General features: G+C 32.3%; 1 protein-coding gene across 2 annotated transcripts in view; it reads left to right on the forward strand.

The window, feature by feature from the left end:
* Nucleotides 1–21,156, forward strand: part of Nmdar2 (glutamate ionotropic receptor NMDA type subunit 2) — a 415,630-nt gene that overhangs the window by 215,760 nt on the left and 178,714 nt on the right. For both annotated transcript variants that reach the window (XM_089633429.1, XM_089633428.1), the window contains one exon: nt 20,758–20,987. In XM_089633429.1, the coding sequence (XP_089489555.1) occupies nt 20,758–20,987 (230 nt within the window). The remainder of the gene's footprint in view (nt 1–20,757; nt 20,988–21,156) is intronic.

Consider the following 21,156-nt stretch of genomic DNA (forward strand, 5'->3'; position numbering starts at 1 on the left):
TTGAAATGATTGTTTGTTTGTTTGTTCCCTATAGACTCAAAAACTACTGTATCGATTGAATGAACGTTTGTTATTATTTGTGTCAGAATTTTTTAAAGAGTAAATGGATGATAGAAGAAGTCGGGGACGCTAGTGGAAGACGTAACACTTTATCTCTGCATTGGAATGGGATACTTAGTCGATACAATGTAGTTTTTTTAACAGTAACAATATGGTATACAGTGTTGAACGGTAGAAAGAGTTAGAGACGCCGAAGAAAACAAATAATCAAATAATTATAATTAATTATCAAATAATAATTTGTAAAAAATTTATAAAATAAGACGTAAGTAATGAATGAAGAAAGGGGTGTAAGGAGATTATATGACATGGAAGTAATGGTTGAAGAAATCAGGAACGCCCGAGGAAGACATGGCATGTTCAAGTAAAACAAATACAATAATGTTATTTTCACATTAAAACTATCCATTATCCAGCCCCCAGTATCCATGTATACTAGAACTCACAAACTCAAAACTTTACTCAAAATTATTCACAACCCCGTGCAAAGCCGGGTACACGTCAGCTAGTAATAAATATGATTAGAAAATTAAAATATGTTCAAAAGGGTTCCATGATAACTCAACACAGTGACTATTCAACACACTTTTAAAAAGTGATATAAAGTGATTAGAAACGATGAAAAAAAAATTTTCACCTAACCTAACCTACTGAACCCAGTTAATAAAGTTTTTGTTTCATAACTTTCCACGACTTTATATAACTTTTTAAAGATGTGATTTTATTTATTTATTTATTTAACGCCCAGAGGGCTTTTACATGGTTGGTAGTATAATTTTAATTTGACAAATACTTTGAAAGATAAAAAATAAGAATAAAATTACATTTGATAAAAGCTATGCAACAAGTCATACAAACACAAGAAGAAAAAAAACAGAAAATTACAGCTATTTGTAGGTTTACATGATGTGTTTAGGAGTATTGTTGAAATAAATGTTTTAAATGATCCACAAAACTTGCCAAGTTGGTATTGAATATGTCAACATCACCCAAGTAATGATTTCCCATGGTGTGAAGCCGTTGTATCGGAGAGTGGGCAATGTAGTTACGCTTATGTGTGCTGCTGTAGAATATTGTATTTTGTCGTGTTGTTACTGTGGGTGTATGTATGTTTATAAGTACATGTTACAGGAATTCACAACAGTCGAATTTAGAGTTAAGTATTTTGAATAAAAACGTTAAATCGTTTATTTTAGGTCTATCTTCTAATGTAATGTATGTATTTTTAGAGTGATGAATTATGGTTATTATACATGGTTATGAATTATCATTGTGATGGTTTATCCGGTCACCGTTCAAAAGTGTTGAATAAATATAATTAACATGTGACTAGTTTGAGGCAAAATTTATGATCGCTTGGTTATTTTAATGTGTTGTGGTTTGTTTTCACAGTATCAACCATAAATATGTGTTATTTTGGTATTTCGGCAGGGATATTGTAGGTAACACTGTGAGCGTAATGTTTTGTGGGACATTCTATTCTCCGCAAGCCTCAGCCCTAAAACACATTACCGTGTAATCTTCCGGTAACATTTGGTCATTGCAAATACATTAGGCGTAATGTGTCTCGTTTCAAACATTAACCAATTATAAATGGTCCGAGTGTTATAACTTGTCATTATTAACAAAACGCAATTTAAACAACGTAAATAAATACTGCGGCAAAATAATACAAATCATAATATGTATTTTTTATAATTAGAAAAGGTTCCTCTTAGTTTTAATACTGTGGAATTGTGTAATTTTACTCCAATTACAAATATGATTTTTTTAAATTTGTCGAAAACAAAATATGTGATTCTTTTCATGGTTGAAAAGCGACACATAGACGCGGAACTAATTTTATTTCCAAACCAGCAAAGGCTTGGAAATAAATTCAGTTCCGTTGTTGATTTCATTAAATATACATTAAAAATTTTATCATTTTGCTTACGTTTACTTATTTTCTGTTTTCTTTTATTTTGTTTTAGTCTGTTAATTTAAAAAAAATCTATTTTGTATATTATCTGTATGGATATACACTAAGATACTCGTAAATAAAAATTAATATTCTTGAAAGTAGCTATAAAAATTAATGAATTAATTAATCAATTTAACTTTGTTTGAACGTTTGTTTTATATAAAGTGTTTGTATTTACATTTACTTATTTAATAAAATATATTTTTTTAATAATTATAACTAATTCATCGCCGCTTATTGTACTTGATGAATTGAATGTTTTTTCGTCTTTAAGTAATTATTTTTCTATTCTAATGTTTATATTCTTTGTCTATTCTTTTGTGTATATATTCTCAGTATCTTCACGTAATATCCTGATGAAGAAACCATTGCTTTTGAAACATATTTAGATTACACTTTTTATCAAATACTGTTGTAAACAAAGTTTGTTATTTTCATTGAGTTAAAATAACGCTTCAAAGGTAATTTGCTATTACTGAAGAAGTAATCCATTTTTTTTAGTGTTAATATTGTATATTTAATCCCTGATGGCTTATATAAACAAATACACAGAGAGTGACAAATCAACGCACTTATATAAAGTGGTATAAAGTCATTAAAGGTGGTGAACAAAAAACCTACCTGAAAATGTAACCAAACGTAACTTATTTAAACTTTTTTTTACTTCAATCAATCTTTATGATTTTATATAACTTTTCCAGTTTATTTGACACAAGTCCCGAGTTGTCAAGTACATGTGTGTCTTGCAAGGAAGGTGTAAAAACAAAACATCAAATAAATATAAGTTTCTTTGAAGCTAAGTACCTACTAATTGTGAAATAATGTATGTATTGTGTGTGCAGTACAAAGTACAAAATAATTTAATCATTATTATGATTTTCTACTTTCTTTCACAGACAGATATACTCAGTGTCGCCATTGTTCCCGAGTAAACCTTGATATAATAACTGCCTATCAAATAATTTAACACTCCAAATAAACACCTCTTCAGTATTCCCAGTTTCAATACTAGATATATATCCGTAATGAAGGTGTTCTGCAAATGTCAGTCAACCATCACTTTTTGAACGGAATTAGTTCTATGAATTGTTACAGTAGACCTCGCGTTAAAAAAATATGTTCATCATTTTAACTTTTTTATGTGACTATCTGCTCCCAACCGTCTATAGCTAGTGTGACTATATCATAACAATTTAAGTATTTTATCAGGTTGAAGGTAGTATAGAGGAGAATAAGATATTGAAAAAGAAGGTGGGGGAGATCCTGACTATTGAGATCTGATCACAAAACACGGCTAAAGCCATTTAAGGCGAAGCTTAATGCCAAAGCACTATTTTGATTAATCTTTATAACGAATTGGTGTAGGTACATTATGAATACAAAAAAATATGCTTTAGATAAATTAAAGGTTTTTCTATTGCTTTGTTCGAGTAGAATCTAAATAAATATATAAATTACTCAATGAATAATATAAATGCAAACTACTAAAAAATATTATTTTTTCAATAGAAATGTATGAACGCATAAAGGAAACAACTTAAAAAAAATACAGTATTATAGCTAAGATTATCTGTGACACTTTCACTTGATTAACTTTTTTGCTTTCTTATCAAATTATTTACAAAATAAATAAAAACCAGTTTTTTGCTTGAAATCGAACGTTTCTAGACTCCATTTGTCAAGCGATTTTAATGCCTATTACCTGCGATATAAGGTATACCAAGAATATACACATTTTTGGCTTGCAGCTTCCTCTTAACGTAACTTTTCAATTCTGATCGGTGGTCTTACACGAGGGCGATACTGAGAGTATCTTCCACTCTTAAACGGGTCGCAAGCTTATTTTAAATTATTTTAAATTAATACATTGTGAAATAACACAAATTTACCAAATAAAATTTATTTGCGCACGCCAGGATTTGAACCCGTGACCTTCAAATTGATAGTGGAGAACCTGTTTTTAGAGCCAGTGAGACTTTGGCATCCCCAATTTGAGTATGTTGTGAGGCTGAATGTAGGAAGAGGTAGGTGGGGAAGGACCTGGCTATTTAGATCTAGATTATGAAATCAAAAAACATATATCCCCTGAAATCATAAGGCGCCAGACGTGTACCATATTTTGAGAGAAATTAAATAAAAATTCTTCAAATTACTATTCTTTTTAATTTTCGAACCGTTTTACATAAAATATTTAAAATAAATTGAATGAAAATACTTGGTTTTAGGTCACTTTATTGATACATTTTATTGTCTACTGGTTATAGAACATCCGCACCATCATTATGATAGTTATAAAAATTCAACTTTTATAACTGACCTGATGATGGTGCGGCGGTATTGAAACCGATAGACAGTAAAATTTACCAACAAAGTGACCTAAAACCAAGTATTTTAATTTCATTTATTAAAAATGTCAAGTCACAATGTGTTTGCTTCTTTGGAAAAATTAAAAAAATTTTAATGGTAACGTCTTGTTTTTAATAATTTTAAATATAAATAACTTACATCTGTGTGAATCCCTCTAGAATGTATTGAGATTTTAGTAATACGTTCATCAGAAATAGTTAAAATGTGAGCGCATAGTGAACGCCCGTTATTAGAGTCTTATGTCGTCTTAACTGATGCTTCGATCGAGCCCCCGTGCCTGAGCTGGCCACTTTAGGTTGCACCGAGGACATAAATGAAATACTTTTAAGGGAGATTGCTTCCATTGAAAGACACTTGATTATCATTTCGATCCCCTTAGTCATTATCTCACACTATCGGAGCTTTGAAACGTCAAATTCTCACTCAAAGGGAAATTCTCTCTGGGCTGTCATACGCACGAGAAATATACTATCTTCAAATAATTGCTCATCAAACAGCAAGTTGTCTCATCCGTTATGTAGATCGAGTACTAGTACCTATTGACAAATTTACTTCTTACCTTTTCAAGAACAAAAAACATTTTACCCCCTTCCAAATGTCATGGACCTTGTACTTCGTCATGAACCTACATATCTACCCATAGTAAACTAACAAGACTGATTGTAGCTTCCTTATTTATATGGACATCAAATAATTAGAAACCATTAAATATCTTACATAAATGTTTATGCTAATATCTATACTCAAACAATTGTAGTAATGATAACCAAAGACCTTATTTGCAGTCTGCAGTTTTTAATCTTAACTAAATAATAGAAGTAAATAAGTAAATGAATTCAGTCTCTATCTATTATTGGAAATACAATATTTGAAGTATTAATCAATACATTGTTACACAACAACTAATATAAATTCAAGAGAACTTCTTCTCAGCAGTCAGTCAAGTATCACATCAGAATCAGTTCGGTTCAGTTCGTAATAAAAATGATTTGTGATTAAAATGTAAACTAAGTGATTTAATTGTAAATTATAAACTTAACCTCTAAATAAACATCCTAACAATAAAAGTGTTTTCATACTTCAAACAGGCCCATAACACAAAAGGGTATATAAATAAGTCAATTATTTGAAATAGGTACAAAATTTTCAAATATCAAATTAAAAATTCTGATGAATTTAAATATTTTTATATAAAAATGTCATGAAAGCATCCAATTGCCGCCTTTTTCTTTTCTCTTTCAATGGTATAACATCCCTGTCACAAAAATGATAGCGCCGAAACTTGAGTAACTCGTTTCTGATTTGGTTTCAATGTAAAATATTCAAACACCGTGTTGTATGCTAATTGCAATGACCTAACCAATATTGGTACGGTAATGATATTTGATTCAAACATTTAATGGTCTCGCTTCCAATTAGGGTTTGCGAAAGACAAACCGTTTCGCAAATCTCCGGCGCATGTAAATAATTTATGTCGTACGGTCCAACGTATTTTATTGTCATTACTGAACGACTCGATGGGACTAAACTAGCAGTCATGGGTGTCGTAAAAGCCCTTTAGGGATATTTTAGGGTAAACAGAGTTCCGGTACGAATCGGGTCATTAATCACATGATCCATTTGTTTAGACATCACTAGGACCGAATATTTAGACCCTTTTGAATCAGGGTCAAGAATTCGATTTTTGTGAAAGACTTTCTATTTTTATGCCTACATGTTTCTAGGGTAGTAATCAAATTGGCTTTTTAAAATTCTTACATTTACTTAGGAAAGAAACATGAACAAATATCAAAGTTTCACTGCTGAAGTATTTCACTCTATAACTAAGAAAAAATCAATATATTTTGGATACATAAAAATGTAGCTTACTTTTGGAAGCCGTTCGCTGACGAGACTTAGGCGGGATTATTTTGCAGGCAAATACAAATGTGGACAGAATTTATATGAACTCATGGATGAAAAGAGAATTTCTAGTTACAAAATACGTGTGGAACTTTGTAAAGACCTATTTCGGGGTAGTTATCATTAACGATAAATTCACTTTTTAAATTAATATCAAGTCAACCCCTAATGTTCAATGAAACGTTGTAGAAATTTATTCTGATTATTTTTATATTGATTGTAAAAAATAACTAAAATTTATATCTATCGTATACAAATTGACTTTTTAAATTTCATAAAAATATGAATGACAAACTGAAAGAATTTACACTTAAAATGTTCATGCAATCAACAAGTATAAATTCGGTTCCAATATTTACATTGAAAACTTTTCCAATACGTAATTAAATAATCCAGGTATTTCCCTTTTCTATGAAAACAGTGGTTCCATTTCTTAAAAAAGGTCATTTGTTTCGCTTTCTATTATTTGACCAAGCCATCAAAGAGAGCCATCGCAGTAAACAAGAGAGATCTTCATTATTTGTTCACGTTTTTGGAACAATGCGACCATGTCGGTTTTGCAGGCAGAACCCTACCCCCCTACAGGCACCCTAAGTTCCCGGTCATCCCCTAAATCAGTGACGTGCATTTCTCTTTGACCTAAGGACTGTAGCTTCTAGATGCTGATTATAACGACAAATAAATGACTCCGCAGAGTCATATCAGTTGTTCCTAGGTGGAAATATTAATTAATGAATCTGGTTATTGAAACGCAAAACGATTGGCATTAAAATAGTTATAATATGTGTTTTCTTTAAAAAAAATTTTAAAGAATACTATTTATCAAAAATATACAATTTTATGTCATATTTTTTTATCGTTCATATTTTCTCGGGTTTTCTGAATTTAAAACTTTGTTAAAAAGAGCATTACGAAAAAAAATTATCTAGTTTTTATTTAATATCTTGATGTTTTTTTACAAATAAACACGACGGAAATATTAAATTATATGTAAAACATAGTGTAGTATGAAGTTAACATATATTGCTGTTCTTTGACATACAGATTCAAGGTTTATGTGGTCAGTGAGCGAATTTTGCTCAAATAATAAAATCACATAATAAAAAGTAATGTTTAGTTTTGACAATACAATGGAGGAAAATATAAAGCAGTTGTGCGAAATTCGTTATAGTTGTAAATGTTAGTAAGTAAATAAATAAAATACAACGTTTGCGGACAAATATAAAAGAAAAAAAAAACAAAATAAAAGCAAATGGATTGTTACAGTATAGTTTGAGATAGTATTTATATTTAAGTTCAAATTCATGTAAAATATTCTGTACAGTATTAAGATTTGAAGAAAGATTTTTAAAGTAAGTTAATCATAGATGGATGGGATTCGCTTTTCTTACAGTTGGCACAGCTCATTAGTCTTTAGACCGCACGCCACTGCCCTACACTTAGCAGCGCTCCAAAGTTGCTTATTACGTCCCGAGACAACACTATTCATAGTGCTCATGAGTAACTGAGTTCTTCTTGTTATTCTAACAATGTTATATAATATGGAATGTGAATTGTGGAACTTCAACATTTGTTAAAACTGAAAAATGAATGATGAACCGGATTATATGCAGAAATGAAAAGAACGCCTAAAAAATGAGTAAAAAAAAGACGACGCAAGTTAAACAGAGTAACCATATTATTATACTATGTGCGTTAAGAAGAGCTTTTCTTAAATGAACATCTGTTTCGCCTTTTAAATTCCTTATTTTTATTCAATAAGCAGTTTACATTTAAAAAAAATCTTGATAATTAGTTAATAAGATAAATAATATTACGCCAATACCAATAACTGACATTTATTCAGGGATTTTTATGGTACAAATTTAATCGCATTTTTCAACTATGTATATAATTTAGATTTTCCTGAATCAATTTGTTTTTCTTATTTTTCAGATAGGTATTATAAACAAATCAAATCTACGTTATGTAAGCAATGTCAAGACAGATTGTGAAGTTTTGTTCAGTATTTTTTTCCAAAAATTGATCACAGAATAGAATTTTTCAACCTACCGCCATTTTATTGTCGCGAATTACAAGTTTTGTATTTTCTTGTTGCGAGTTACAAGATTTGAATTTTCCTGTTGCAAATTACAAGATTGGTATCGTGTTGCTTTGTTAGGAAGATATTATTTTCACATTAAATAATTTCAATACATTTTCACTGTGAAGAGAATAATCTTGTTGGTTGGTTAGGCGTGATGAAAAAAGAACACCACAAAAACTTATTGAAAATATACAGCATCTACTGATACAGCCATATGAAATTATAAAGTGCAAAAATTCTGGGACTAACTAGCATATGTATTCCTCAATGCCCAGAATACTAATGGAGGGAAACAATTATACCAAGTCAGTGGACATCTTGAATTTATCTTTAAACAAATATAAAAGGTTGTTAATGAAGCAATTCAGTTGTGTATAATAAAAAAATGTATATTTCTTAATGTTCATATGTAAAAGCCCCGAAAAAGGGCGTTAGTTAATAAATAAATATTCAACACGAAACATAATAAGTCATAATAAGTTGTGGAAAAACTGACCAAACGCAAAATACCGCCCCAAATTGTCAACATATTGAGTAGATGGTACAACCAGCAAGAAAATTTTGTCAGAAGGGCTATTAGCCTATCAGAAGCAGTCAAACTAAAGTGTGGCATTAGATAAGGAGCATCAATATTCCCAGTACCAACTGTTCAATGTGCATATTGATGAGCACAGTAAATCATTGAATAAAAACAAGAATCGGATGCCATATTGCCGGTGTATGTATGAACTAATATTAAGTTATGCAGCCGACACGAGCAATGAGGAAACTTTTGGCCATATGCGAAGTATACGTTCATAGTCACGGGCTAATGTAAAATCCTAAAAAATCTTCACTGCTAATATAGCAAATACTGGTCCGGCTGTCATTCTGCCCATATGTCTAAACGGAGCAAATCTCAAAATCTGTAGTGAAAAATATATTTGGGACAAGTCGTCACCGGTGACCTAAATGATAAAAATGACATAGATCGTCAAAGAAGAGTGTTGAGAGCGTGAACCAACATGCTCGCCAGTAGATTCAACAGGTGCAGTCTTTCGGTGAAGAAGCAACTATTCCAGACATACTGCATGAGCTTTTACACTAGCGAACTACGGACAAGGTACACACAAGGCGTCATGAACACACTCCAAGTGCAGTATAACCAAGCATACAGGGCGCTTTTCGGCCTCCATTGGCGATGCAGCGTCTCACAGATGTTCGCAGAGGGAAGGATGCATGGGTTCGCTGCCTTGACAGAGTAGCCGAGACAAGTCAGCGCTACCGGAGATCGGAAAACACTCTTGCCCAGGACGTCGCCCAGTGACAGGGCGCGCAGTACAATTTCATTTAATTTAGTACAAGTGCTAAATATGTTTACCATTTTATTTTATTTTCATTTTGTTATCATATTAGTTATTTAAATGTACGGTTGTATATGGCAGACAGAGTATTGCATTAACTGCTCCTTTCAACTGAAATAAATATTGTTATTATCATATTAAGTATGCCATCATGTCATATTTTAAATTAAATTTACGTTTATTTCAAAGCTTTAACTTAAATTTCAGACCCAAAACGTTTAAAAACTTTACTCCAGACCTCAAAGTTATTGGGCTAACGACCAAAATTTCAGATAACGAAAGATTTCTGCTTCAGATTTGTTCAATGAAAAGCTCAATATTATTTGTTCTATAGCTCAAAAAACTCAGGTGGCATTAATGTAGAGTTTGTAAAACGAATAAATGAGAGAAATGGTTTTTGTTCTATATCCCATTAAGAATCATAGCATTTTTTTTTTTTGCAACTTCAACGGAAAAAAGAATGCTTTACTATCACGGCAAAAAATCAAATAAATATCAGGCAGCCATGAAAATTCAAAGTCACGAAAATCGAGACTGAGCCTTAAACGTCAATGATTTATTCAATTAAATTATTCAAATCAATTTTGCAAAAAAATACGCCCGATAAACGGGAAAAGAATTATAATGAATTCTAATATCTAGGAATTTCCTTATTTTTCAATAGGACCCCCATCGATGGTAAAGAATTCCCTTTGAACATTGAACGACAATTAAATTGAGAAGACTTTCTCGTTTGGTTATGCTGGGTTAGATTAGGTTGACTGTACGAGCGATTTTTTTTATTTGAACATTCCGCAAATTGCCCTGTCACGAAATAATTTGTATTGAAAAAAGTAAATAGATTTAAAAATAAATTTATCTTTGCATACATATTCATGTCAATTACAAGAAAATAAGTTATGGGTACAAGCAAACAACCAGGCTTTATTTTTATTAAAGATATGAACCAATTTAACATAAGAACGAAAGTACCCATGTTATATGAATAAATTATGACACTTGAGTAGAGGTATTTTTTCCTTACATACATTTTTTGGTGCTCTCTTTTATCACCTGCTCTCATACAAAATGCAACGATAAATCATTCAATTTATTGTACAACATTATTAGGTCAGGCCAATATTTGCCTTGCATAGTAGAGTCAGGAACAACCCAATATAATCTTTCTGGAGTCTATCACAGTGAAGTCAATAATTTTACAATATCGGATCGATATGCGTAACTGCCGATGGTTTTATATCTATTTTCCGAACACGGTCGCCCTGTTGATAGCCAGACCGATATTGATAATGCAATAAATAAGAAATCGACATACCCTGGCAACAGACGGCCGGCGTGGTCTAGTGGTATACGCTTTTGACTACAGATCCGAAGGTCGCGGGTTCGAACCCGGCGTGCGCAAATAAATTTTATTTGATTAATTTGTGTTATTTCACAATTAATAATTTAAAATAATATATAGTATATTTGCGGCACGTTCCAGAGTGGAAGATACTCTCAGTATCGCCCTGGTGTAAGACCACCATTCAGAATTGAAACGTTGCTTGAAATGGCTTTAGCCGTGTTTGGTGACCAGATCTGAATAGCCAGGTACTTCCCCACCTTCCTCTTCCCCATCTCCCTCCCCTCCCCAATACCCTCAGCCTCACAACATACCCCAATTGGGGATGCCATAGTCTCACTCGCTCCAGACGGGAGCAGTTGGGACTCTTGTGCGGTATTACTGTAAAAAAAAAAAAAAAACTACTAATAATACTAGCACATTTGTCTAAACGTCAGACAGCTATGTAAAATTTAAAAATACTTATAAATAAATGACAATGTCAAATTGATATAATAACTTTGATATACATTGGCAATCAAAAAGTCATTTTTGACACTAAAAAGGGAGGCAATAGTTAATAACGGTTTTAGTTACAATAATTATTGTTTCTCCAAGTTGGAACGGAATCAATTGATGGCGTTCAGATAAATTAATTAAGAGCGTAAATACGATTTCTTTCAATACTAAAGGCAAGACCAAACCGCCGCGATCATTTTGCGTCCGCGATAGCGTGCACGGTGAGCGTCCTGTGTGCGTGCAGAACCGTTCACACCAAACTAGCGATCAACTAGCGATCAGCTGGCGTCCGTGGCACTCGTACGTTCGTGTCGGTTGTGTGGTAGGTATAGCTCGGAGCGGGAACCATTTAAATAATCATAATCATGTTTGGAGACGAATCTGAAGAAGAATTATTACTTCTGTTTTTGTGAAAAAATTACTGATACAATTTTTTAAGAGAAAATAATTTCTAAAAGAGGCGTGTTTTTAATGTTTTTCGCAGTTTTGTTCACTGATATAATATTGATATTTTCTCAAGTATAAACAAATATTGCTAGGTGAAAACAGAAGATGTTAATTCGTGAAAATATTAATTCATAAAAATGTATGTCCTATAAAAATAAATATATTTTTTCTAAAACTTAACACTTAATCCCAATAATTCTTCTATTTCTTTCCAAACTTGATACTTCTTTCTATTATTTTTATATTCTGGATGTGAAGTGTCATAAAGTAAACGATGCTTGCTAATTTCGTTGATCATTCTCTCTGTATTTGTATCCGACATCATGAGAAATACCACAAACTCAGAGATAATTACGTTGCGTGCAGCGTGCAGATCCTGCAAGCAGCAACTGATCGCGGACGCGAGCGATCGCCGCGTCCAGACACTGCACAGGACGCCGCGGCCGGTCAGAGAACGCTTCGATGTGAGCACGTTGCTACAAGTTCATACACAACATCTGATCGCCACCGTGCACGGGATCGCGGACGCGCTTTGATCGCGGCGGTTTGTTCGGGCCTTTAGAGTTCGGATACTTCACCATTAGTAAGCCAGTTATTTATTTTAATACGAAAGACATTGTCCAAAAAGTTGTGCATATTGACAGCTTATCTGAATTTTTAAATTGTTAAATTTTTTAACTCATTACCAGAAAAAATTAGAAACATGAATGCAAATATAAAAGAATTCAAAAGCCACTTTAAAAAGTATTCCGAACAGTTGAACTGAATCATATCAAATATAAACCAATATAACAACACCCCCATACATACAAGCCCTGCTTATTTATGAGGGTACATCAAATACTAATATTATGTAATTAATAACTGTACTATATTGTGTAATTATATTATGTAATTGTTATATTATGTAATTCGTGTATCTTTTTTTTACTAATAAAAAAAATAAATAAATAAAAATAAAAAATCTGACACGCTGGAGGCTGCGCTAAAATCTGATCGTGGTCGTAAATATACGTATGTAACTGACCATAGACGACGGATTTCGTCAATATCGTATGGATGTAGCGTTTTATCTATCTACCGTACTAGATAACCTGGTCAATGGGTATCATAAACCTTTTTCTGTACCACGTTTACTATCTTTATCGAAGGTCTTAGGTAAATTAGTGTTACCATAAGCCGGTTACAGTGCTCTTTGTGATATTTTATGACAGTATTATTAGGTCAAAAACTTCACAGGTCGCTCTTGTTAAGTCTAATACTTATATACCGTGCATAAAATAATACTACTCTATAAACAAAGTGCTTTTAGGATTAATTAAGCTTTTTTATTTACATGCAATAGTATAATTAACTACAGCAAAATTTAATAAAATTATATTTGGACATAGCAATATATTTTCCTTGTGAAATAAATGGTTTTACCGAGAAGTTTTCAAAATAAATATTTGTGCTATGTATTTGTGATAATATATAATGGGTATGCGCTGTTTCTCTTAATAAATTCAATGTTGTGTTTGATAAAAATTTGGTAATAATATTTAAGCAACACAAATCAAAACATATAAACAAACATAAATATCTTGTAATGATTTAACGTTTTCATTCGTTTGAACCCCGCCTATCCTTATAAGCAAGCCACAAAAGTTTTAGGCGAACTATTGATGTATAATGTTTCCTTAAAGAGCTTCTTTGAGGAAATATCCAGCTAAACAGTAAGATTAAATAACATTGAAGTATCAATATCTTCGTAGAAAGCTATATTGGTCTTGAGCTAATTTGAACCTAACACGTGCGAAGCTTATTTTCCGAGTCATTATTAGTAAAAAAATGTAACTTCATTTTTTACTCTAACCTAGGTCAGAAATCGCTCGTTAAAGTAAGTGAAGGACCCTGTACAATACAACAATAAAGCGTCGTAATAATAGCAGCACAATAAACTGATATAAATTAACCCTTACTTTCACATAGAAATAAATAAATGTTTGTTTAAAAAATTAATGTCACCATAACTTTTGTAGATAGATTTGACCTTATTATTTGAACTAAGGCTTTGCTGCAGGAATTTTGTTTTATATATAAATTATTTTCTCCTGGATCCGTTACAACAAAGGGAGCCTTTCAGTCTATTTGCCGAAATTAGCATCTCTCCTCATTCTGCTAATCAATCCTGATTGTTTTGAGGTGAGCCCCTGTCAATAACTGATCGGCAAAGACCTGTCTTGGAATAAGGATCTATAGGTATTACAGGTCAGCCGTCTAGAGACAAAATTACTCCTGCATTGTCCTACACACACCAATCTCGTGAATCTCATATCAATGTGCCTCTAGTGGTTTTCTGATTGAAACCACCCCTTCTCGGTGAAAACTACCCCTTAAGTTTGACGAGAAACTTTACGGCAGACGGGATCTTTCCAATATTCCACCCTCTATCTCCGGCACGTTCCGCTAAATTCTATTGACACTGCCGGCGTGAAGACTTAAGATGGGATGTTCCGTCCTGCTCGTGAAACCGTCACTATGTGTGGTCTGTTTCGGCTTCATTTTAGTACTATTTACTATTTACACACGGTGAAGTAACTGAGTTAAAAAGTTTATTTGTTTTTTTACGTTTGCTGGACGTACTCGTACGATAGCCGAGGCAGAGTAGTGAAAGCTTTGGTCATGTGATCGTATAGGTCACTGTCACTGAAACAAGATTAAAATAGCCATTTCAATAAAAAAATGATTGATCACCTGTAATTTTGCTTCCTTCACTATTCTAAGTTTTAATAAAATGCTCTGGTTGGTGAACACTACCAGCCTTTTCGAAAAGTTTTTTTTTATTGAAAATGCGTTTGGTAGTTTTTTTTTCATTTTTAAATTAAATTATTTATTTCGGTTTTTAAATACTTATTTCAAATGCCAACAGCTGTTTTGTTGAAAAAAATATAAAAAATATATTTAATATTTCTGTTTATGGTATTTTCCTGGTGACTGAAAGTAATGGGTATTTTACCATCCTCCGGAAAACTATCTATTAGTTATAACTTGAGGTAGTAAACTCTAGTAGGCTAACGTATTTATAAGTTCGATTACCGATTAGTAAGCTTGAACTTTATTTAGATTTTATCTTTTATAAACAATATAAATAATAAAATTATCATGTCATGTTTGATGACCAAATCTGAATAGCCTTTCGCCTTTTTTACCATCTCTTCCCTTCTCCACTACCTACAGTATGACAACATACTCCAATTGGGGATGCCGTAGTTTCACCGGCTCCAGATGGTTAGGAGTAGATGGGACTCTTAGGGGCAAGTTGTTGTTCTCAATTTTCAATAAGGATTCGAAAAATGTTAACCGTATACATATGAACTACCTGACGCCACCTCCCACTCCCCAATCCCCACTACCTTTAATCTCAACGCGCTCCGATTGGGGACTCCATAGTACTACATTATACTGTAGAGAATTGGTTGAAATTAGATTAATATGTACCATGTAGGTACCAAATTCATTACAATATTGTTCTCTTAATATATAATCTTTGTGTCATTTTGTAAAATTATTAACCTCAACACCGGCTTGTTCTAGTGATGTTAAAAATTCAAACGTTAAAAAAGATACAATGTAAAGAAACAATAAACAATAGTCTCGCTGGCTCCAGACGGTTGTGAACAGTGTGTACTCTTATGCGGTAAATATTATTTAAATATATTCACACAGTTATATTATTTTCGTTAATAATAACTTTTTAGAACTTTTATAAAAAATATGTAACGTTTCGTTAGTATTTATATCGTTTTAGCGTGTAAATAATGAATAAAATAAATTAGTCATTACTAAATATCAAGATACTAAAGCTAGCCGCAGCCATTTAAAGGTCAGTTAAGATCCTGAGGAACATAAGTATATTAACATAGTGTATATTTTTTACCTTGAAAATGATTTTTATTTTGTACGAGTCGAGAAAGATGGGGAAGGAACACAATAAAATAACAGCCGTCGCTAAAACAAAATAATAAAAAAAACGAGTAAAATCCTTGTACCTATCACACAAAGTTATGTAACACACTTAACTCCCTTTCCCGCCCTGTTATGATACTACTATGGTGCCAGGCTGCCAGGAAATATTTTGATATCAGTTTTATTTTATTTTCAACGGGGACAAACCACCCGCGCCACTTAAACACGGAATATATTTTCACTTTGAGTCACAACGTGTCAAACACTCTAAACAATGAAGTTGCTCTACGACTGTGTCGATTTCGAAGGTTCTTTAGATAAAGTTCTTGGTCTACGTTCTCCTCCCATTTTACCTTGAGTAAACAGTTGCAGAACATAATACTTATCGTTCCTCATTGCACAAACAAAGTTTTTAAGATGTCTACGCATAATTTTTTTGAAATTTAAAATCTCTGCGTTAAGCGACAAACCAATGTATTCTATATTCTTAAAAAATCTATCCACTGCAAGTCGTGCAAATTCTATAAATTCGATAAATAAAGAGATTTGTGTAGAGTAAAATAAAATGGAATGGGTTATTACATGAAAACCTTTGAGTTTTTTTTGTTTCATACTCTTTACGCCATACAAAGAAAACTATTATGAAATTACTTGAAAAAAATGTTTTACTGGAAGCTTTTAATGAGCGTTTAACTGGTTCTGCGTCTTGAAATACAATTGTGGAAAATATATCGTATTCTTAGTATAATGGTTATATTTTCTGTACAATTTTTTAAAATAAATTATGCGCGTCTCATTTGAGAAATAACACAATGATAATGTTGTAACAGCAACAAAAGAAAAACCCTGAATGATATCTATTCAAATGCCACATGAATAATAATGGCCCTTCAAAAGTGCACAGTCTGAATTGCTGCACCTTGTATTCAAATGCTACATGATTTTAATTTTAATTTAAAATGATTTCATGATATTATTGTCCTTCCCTGAATTAGTTCCGCCAATCTCATTGGGAGACCGTTGTAATAAAATGATTTTTTATAAAAATGTTTATATAAATAAATAAAATCTCTCAGTACAAATACCTCTTGAATGTTGTAGATTATTAATGTTTGAGTAAGGTTAAACGTGCTTACCTTTGTGCAAAGACATTTTTTTTGATAAATGGATTTATTTATTTCGGGGAAGACATTTAAGATTTCCGGTGATTATGTCTTAATCAAAAATCTATCAAAATTGCCGTTTAGATACTCGGGATGTTTTGGTTTATATTTATTTTTTCTCCTATGATATATGAACCTTTTTTGTTTACATCGCAAGCATTAATGCAAACCAGCCAATAATAATAAAAAAATTGTTAACGAATTTAACATTTCACCGATCCTACAATTTTTTATCCATTTAAACAGCACAGAGATAGCTATTTCGTTTATTTTAAACAAAAAGTTGAAGTGTTGTTTAAGTAAACATAAAAATGAAATGATTTGTGATTAGTTAATACGTACTGAATTAAAATAATTATTATCAAGTTAGCTTCTCCTAGTATCAGAAGATGTGGGACAACAAAGTCAGGTGTTTGATTGACTTCCTTAGTGTAGAGCGAGACAGATAAATTTTAGAAGTATAAAAGGCTATGTATTTGCTTCACTATTCTCTAACCAGGTACGCATACTTAATCACTGTACTCGGTTAAATAATAAACTAAAGTAATCTAAACAGAGTATCATTATACCAATAATTCCATAATAGTTATTTTATTATTATTATTTATTTTTTTTTTATTTTTTTTTTTATTAATTTATTTAACGCCCAGAGGGCTTTTACATGTAGGTGGTACAATTTTAATGACAGTTTTGAAACATGTGAAAGAAATATTAAAAATTACAAGAACATAAATTAAAAAATACAGCAATTTGACTGGCTTACAAAAATATAACTTCCATTTAGGAATAGTGTTTAAATAAGTCTTTTACGTAATCCATAAAATTCGCAAAGTAAATATTTAATATATTGAGATCACCTAAGTATTGGTTTCCCATAGTGTGAAACCGTTGTATTGGGGAATTCGCAATGTAATTGCGCTTATGTGTGTTGCATTGGAATAGTGTATTTTGTCGTGTTGTTATTGTAGGTATTCGTAAGTTTATGAGTTTCATAAGTTCGCAACAGTCGAATTTAGAGTTTAAAATTTTGAATAAAAAAGTTAAGTCGTTTATTTTACGCTTGTTGGTGATGATCTGGCTTGTAAGTAGCACAGACCATCAGGTAAATTAATTCCCTATGAAACAAAATGGTTGATTGTTAAATTCACTCTGCAGGAGAAGTAAATTCAGCCACCAGTTACATAAAAACAGAAGACTCACCAGAAATAATACTCGCATTGAGTTTAGCTCCAATCTTCTAATTCGGCAGCGGACTGGTGATCGGCACAATAATATTTGCATTCGCAGTATGAAATTATAATCTGTCACCACGAGCTCAAGAGAGTGAAATTTAGAATAATAAAAGAATCAACACATTGTAATTCTAAAGTACTGTCACATTATTGTGACAAAAATATTTTAATCATTTTAGTCTTAAATCTACCTCTTTTGACAAACGATATAATTCGGATGAATCCATCTGATTAATGCAAAGATGACTGTAATTCGTTATCACTCACTTACAGAGCAAAATCTATACAAAACTGACCAGAGATGTCTCTTCTACCCACTATTTTAAATTTTATTTCAAACTAATTTTAAGTCTACTGCCTCTCCACCTGTCTTCCAATGTGTGTATTTTTAGAGTATTTAATAAGAAATGATGTTGTAAGTCTTCTAATGGGATATTTAACAGTTAATATAACAGTTAACATAACAATGGCGCAGCAAATATAATTTTTAAAATAACAGTGGCGCAGCTTCAGTTACTACTGAAGAAAAGTTAAAAGTTCCTCTATTTTGAAGAAAACTTACATTTACTTCAAATTTATGTTGATACCGCATTCTCACTCCAAAGTTACGATATGTTTGACTGGACCCTAGTAAAAAAGTGTGTAAGGGTATGTAAGTATGTAGTTTGGTGGTCCGTCCTCTCTGCCTACCCCTGTGGAGAAACGGCGTGATGGTTAGTTAGTTAGTTAGTTAGGGTTTTGGAATTTAATTCATATAATATAAATATTCAATGTTATTTATTTACACAAACGATCTCTTAATAGTCCTTATACTAACTTTTGATGGCCTCCGTGTTCGAGAGGCAAGGCTCTCGACTAGCAAGCAAATTCACGGTATCAAATGCGGCGTGTGACAAGTAAATTGTGTTTGATCAATTTGTGTCATTTCACAAATTACTCATTTAAAATAATATATAGTTTATTTACGGCACGTTCCAGAATGAAAGATACTCTCAGTATCGCCCTGGTGTAAGACCACCATTCAGAATTGAAACGTTGATTAAAATGGCCTTGGCCGTGTTTGGTGACCATATCTGAATAGCGAAGATCAGCCCACCTTCCTCTTTCCCATCTTTTCCCCCTCCCACTATATTTTGCCTCACAACGTACTCCAATTGAGGATGCTATGGTCTCACTAGCTCCAAACGGGATCGGTTGGTACTCTTGAGTGGTTTCATATTTGAAAAAAATAATATAGAGAAGAAAATGCCAAAAAACAGACCAATTATAAATGTTTAAACGTAGATTTAGATGAACAAAACTATGTAAGTTCCTACATAATCAATGAAAGCAGAACTATGTTACAAATTTTAAAAATAAAATTATAAGAGTTTTTACCTACAACAAATATAATAGAACTTATAAAATATAAAATACACAATTATTTTTTATTTATTTAAAAGAAACACAATCATTCCTGGGTTACGAAAAAACTGAGATAATTTAATAATATCCTTCTACCACCACAATAAGCGGATAATAATTCCGTGTGTCGGAATGGAGGCTACAAGAGGAGTTGAACTCACGACGCCAGGGTGGGACCCAGACGCGATGCCAACTGCTGATAACACTAACCGGGCCAAAATACAACAATATAGAATATATGTTATTATAGTTAGATATACCTAGATAGAATGAGAAACGGATATGTTGCCGCGCAAGTAAAATGAAAATGATAGGTTGTAATAGTAGTTGTACACACAATTAATTCATTAAAATAAAAATGAAGTCTTCGTGTTAAGATCTTCAATCGGAACTTTTTTCTTTCATTATTTGCAAGAGCTTAAGGCATCTCGTTTTAGTAGATGCGTAGATATCGTACGTTAAAAAAAAGTTTCCACACTTTCACCCAAATATCTATTATTTTTTTTTATTAAAGAGGAAACCAGTTCTCTTTCTTTTTAGAAAGACAATTTTTACCGGATCATAAAAATAAACTGTCAGTATTAATTGAAAAAACTCCTACTATTCGGAGAAAAATGAGTATCGCTAATTTATTTAGCATTAGAATCACTTTTGCAGGCCGTTTCCTGGAAAACTTTTAAAAAATCCTAATATATCGGAACAGATGTTTTTGCAACTGCTTTAGTCTTGTTAACATGTAATGACGAAATTTGAAAATTTTAGGATTTTTATGAACACGTGTTCCGACATAGTGCTATAATAATATATTTGTATTATATTATAAGTTTATCAGGAGACCTATCTATTCATTCGTTAAGGGCCTAAAATTATTAATAATTTGAAGGTATTCTTAATAGTTTCCGTGTACCATCAATATAAGCGAAAAATGTTCACTCAACTACTAATCAATCAACCTTTGAATGAATATATTTCTTAGGAAGTATTAAAATCATGTTTTCTTTTCAGATTGGAGTATGGAAATCATGGCAGAAGGAAGGTCTTGACATCAAGGACATCGTGTGGCCGGGCAACTCGCACACCCCTCCGCAGGGTGTCCCCGAGAAGTTCCACCTGAAGATCACCTTCCTGGAGGAGCCACCCTACATCAACCTGGCGCCCCCTGACCCGGTGTCGGGCAAGTGCGCCATGGACCGCGGAGTGCTGTGCCGAGTGGCTGCCGACCATGACATGACTGAGTGAGTACCTGCTCTACATACGGATTTTAAATATAATTTCACACATTTTTAATCCATGTAGTAAAATATATTGATCGACCTTATTCAGTAAGATATTCTTTATTAAAATTAAGTATTACGAAAGTGGTATTACAAATTTCATAAGATCCAACGCTGTACACTTACAAAG

This window comes from Hesperophylax consimilis, chromosome 7 (genome assembly GCF_061612785.1).
Source record: "Hesperophylax consimilis isolate HC1 chromosome 7, BYU_Hcon_1.0, whole genome shotgun sequence".
NCBI lineage: Eukaryota > Metazoa > Arthropoda > Insecta > Trichoptera > Limnephilidae > Hesperophylax > Hesperophylax consimilis.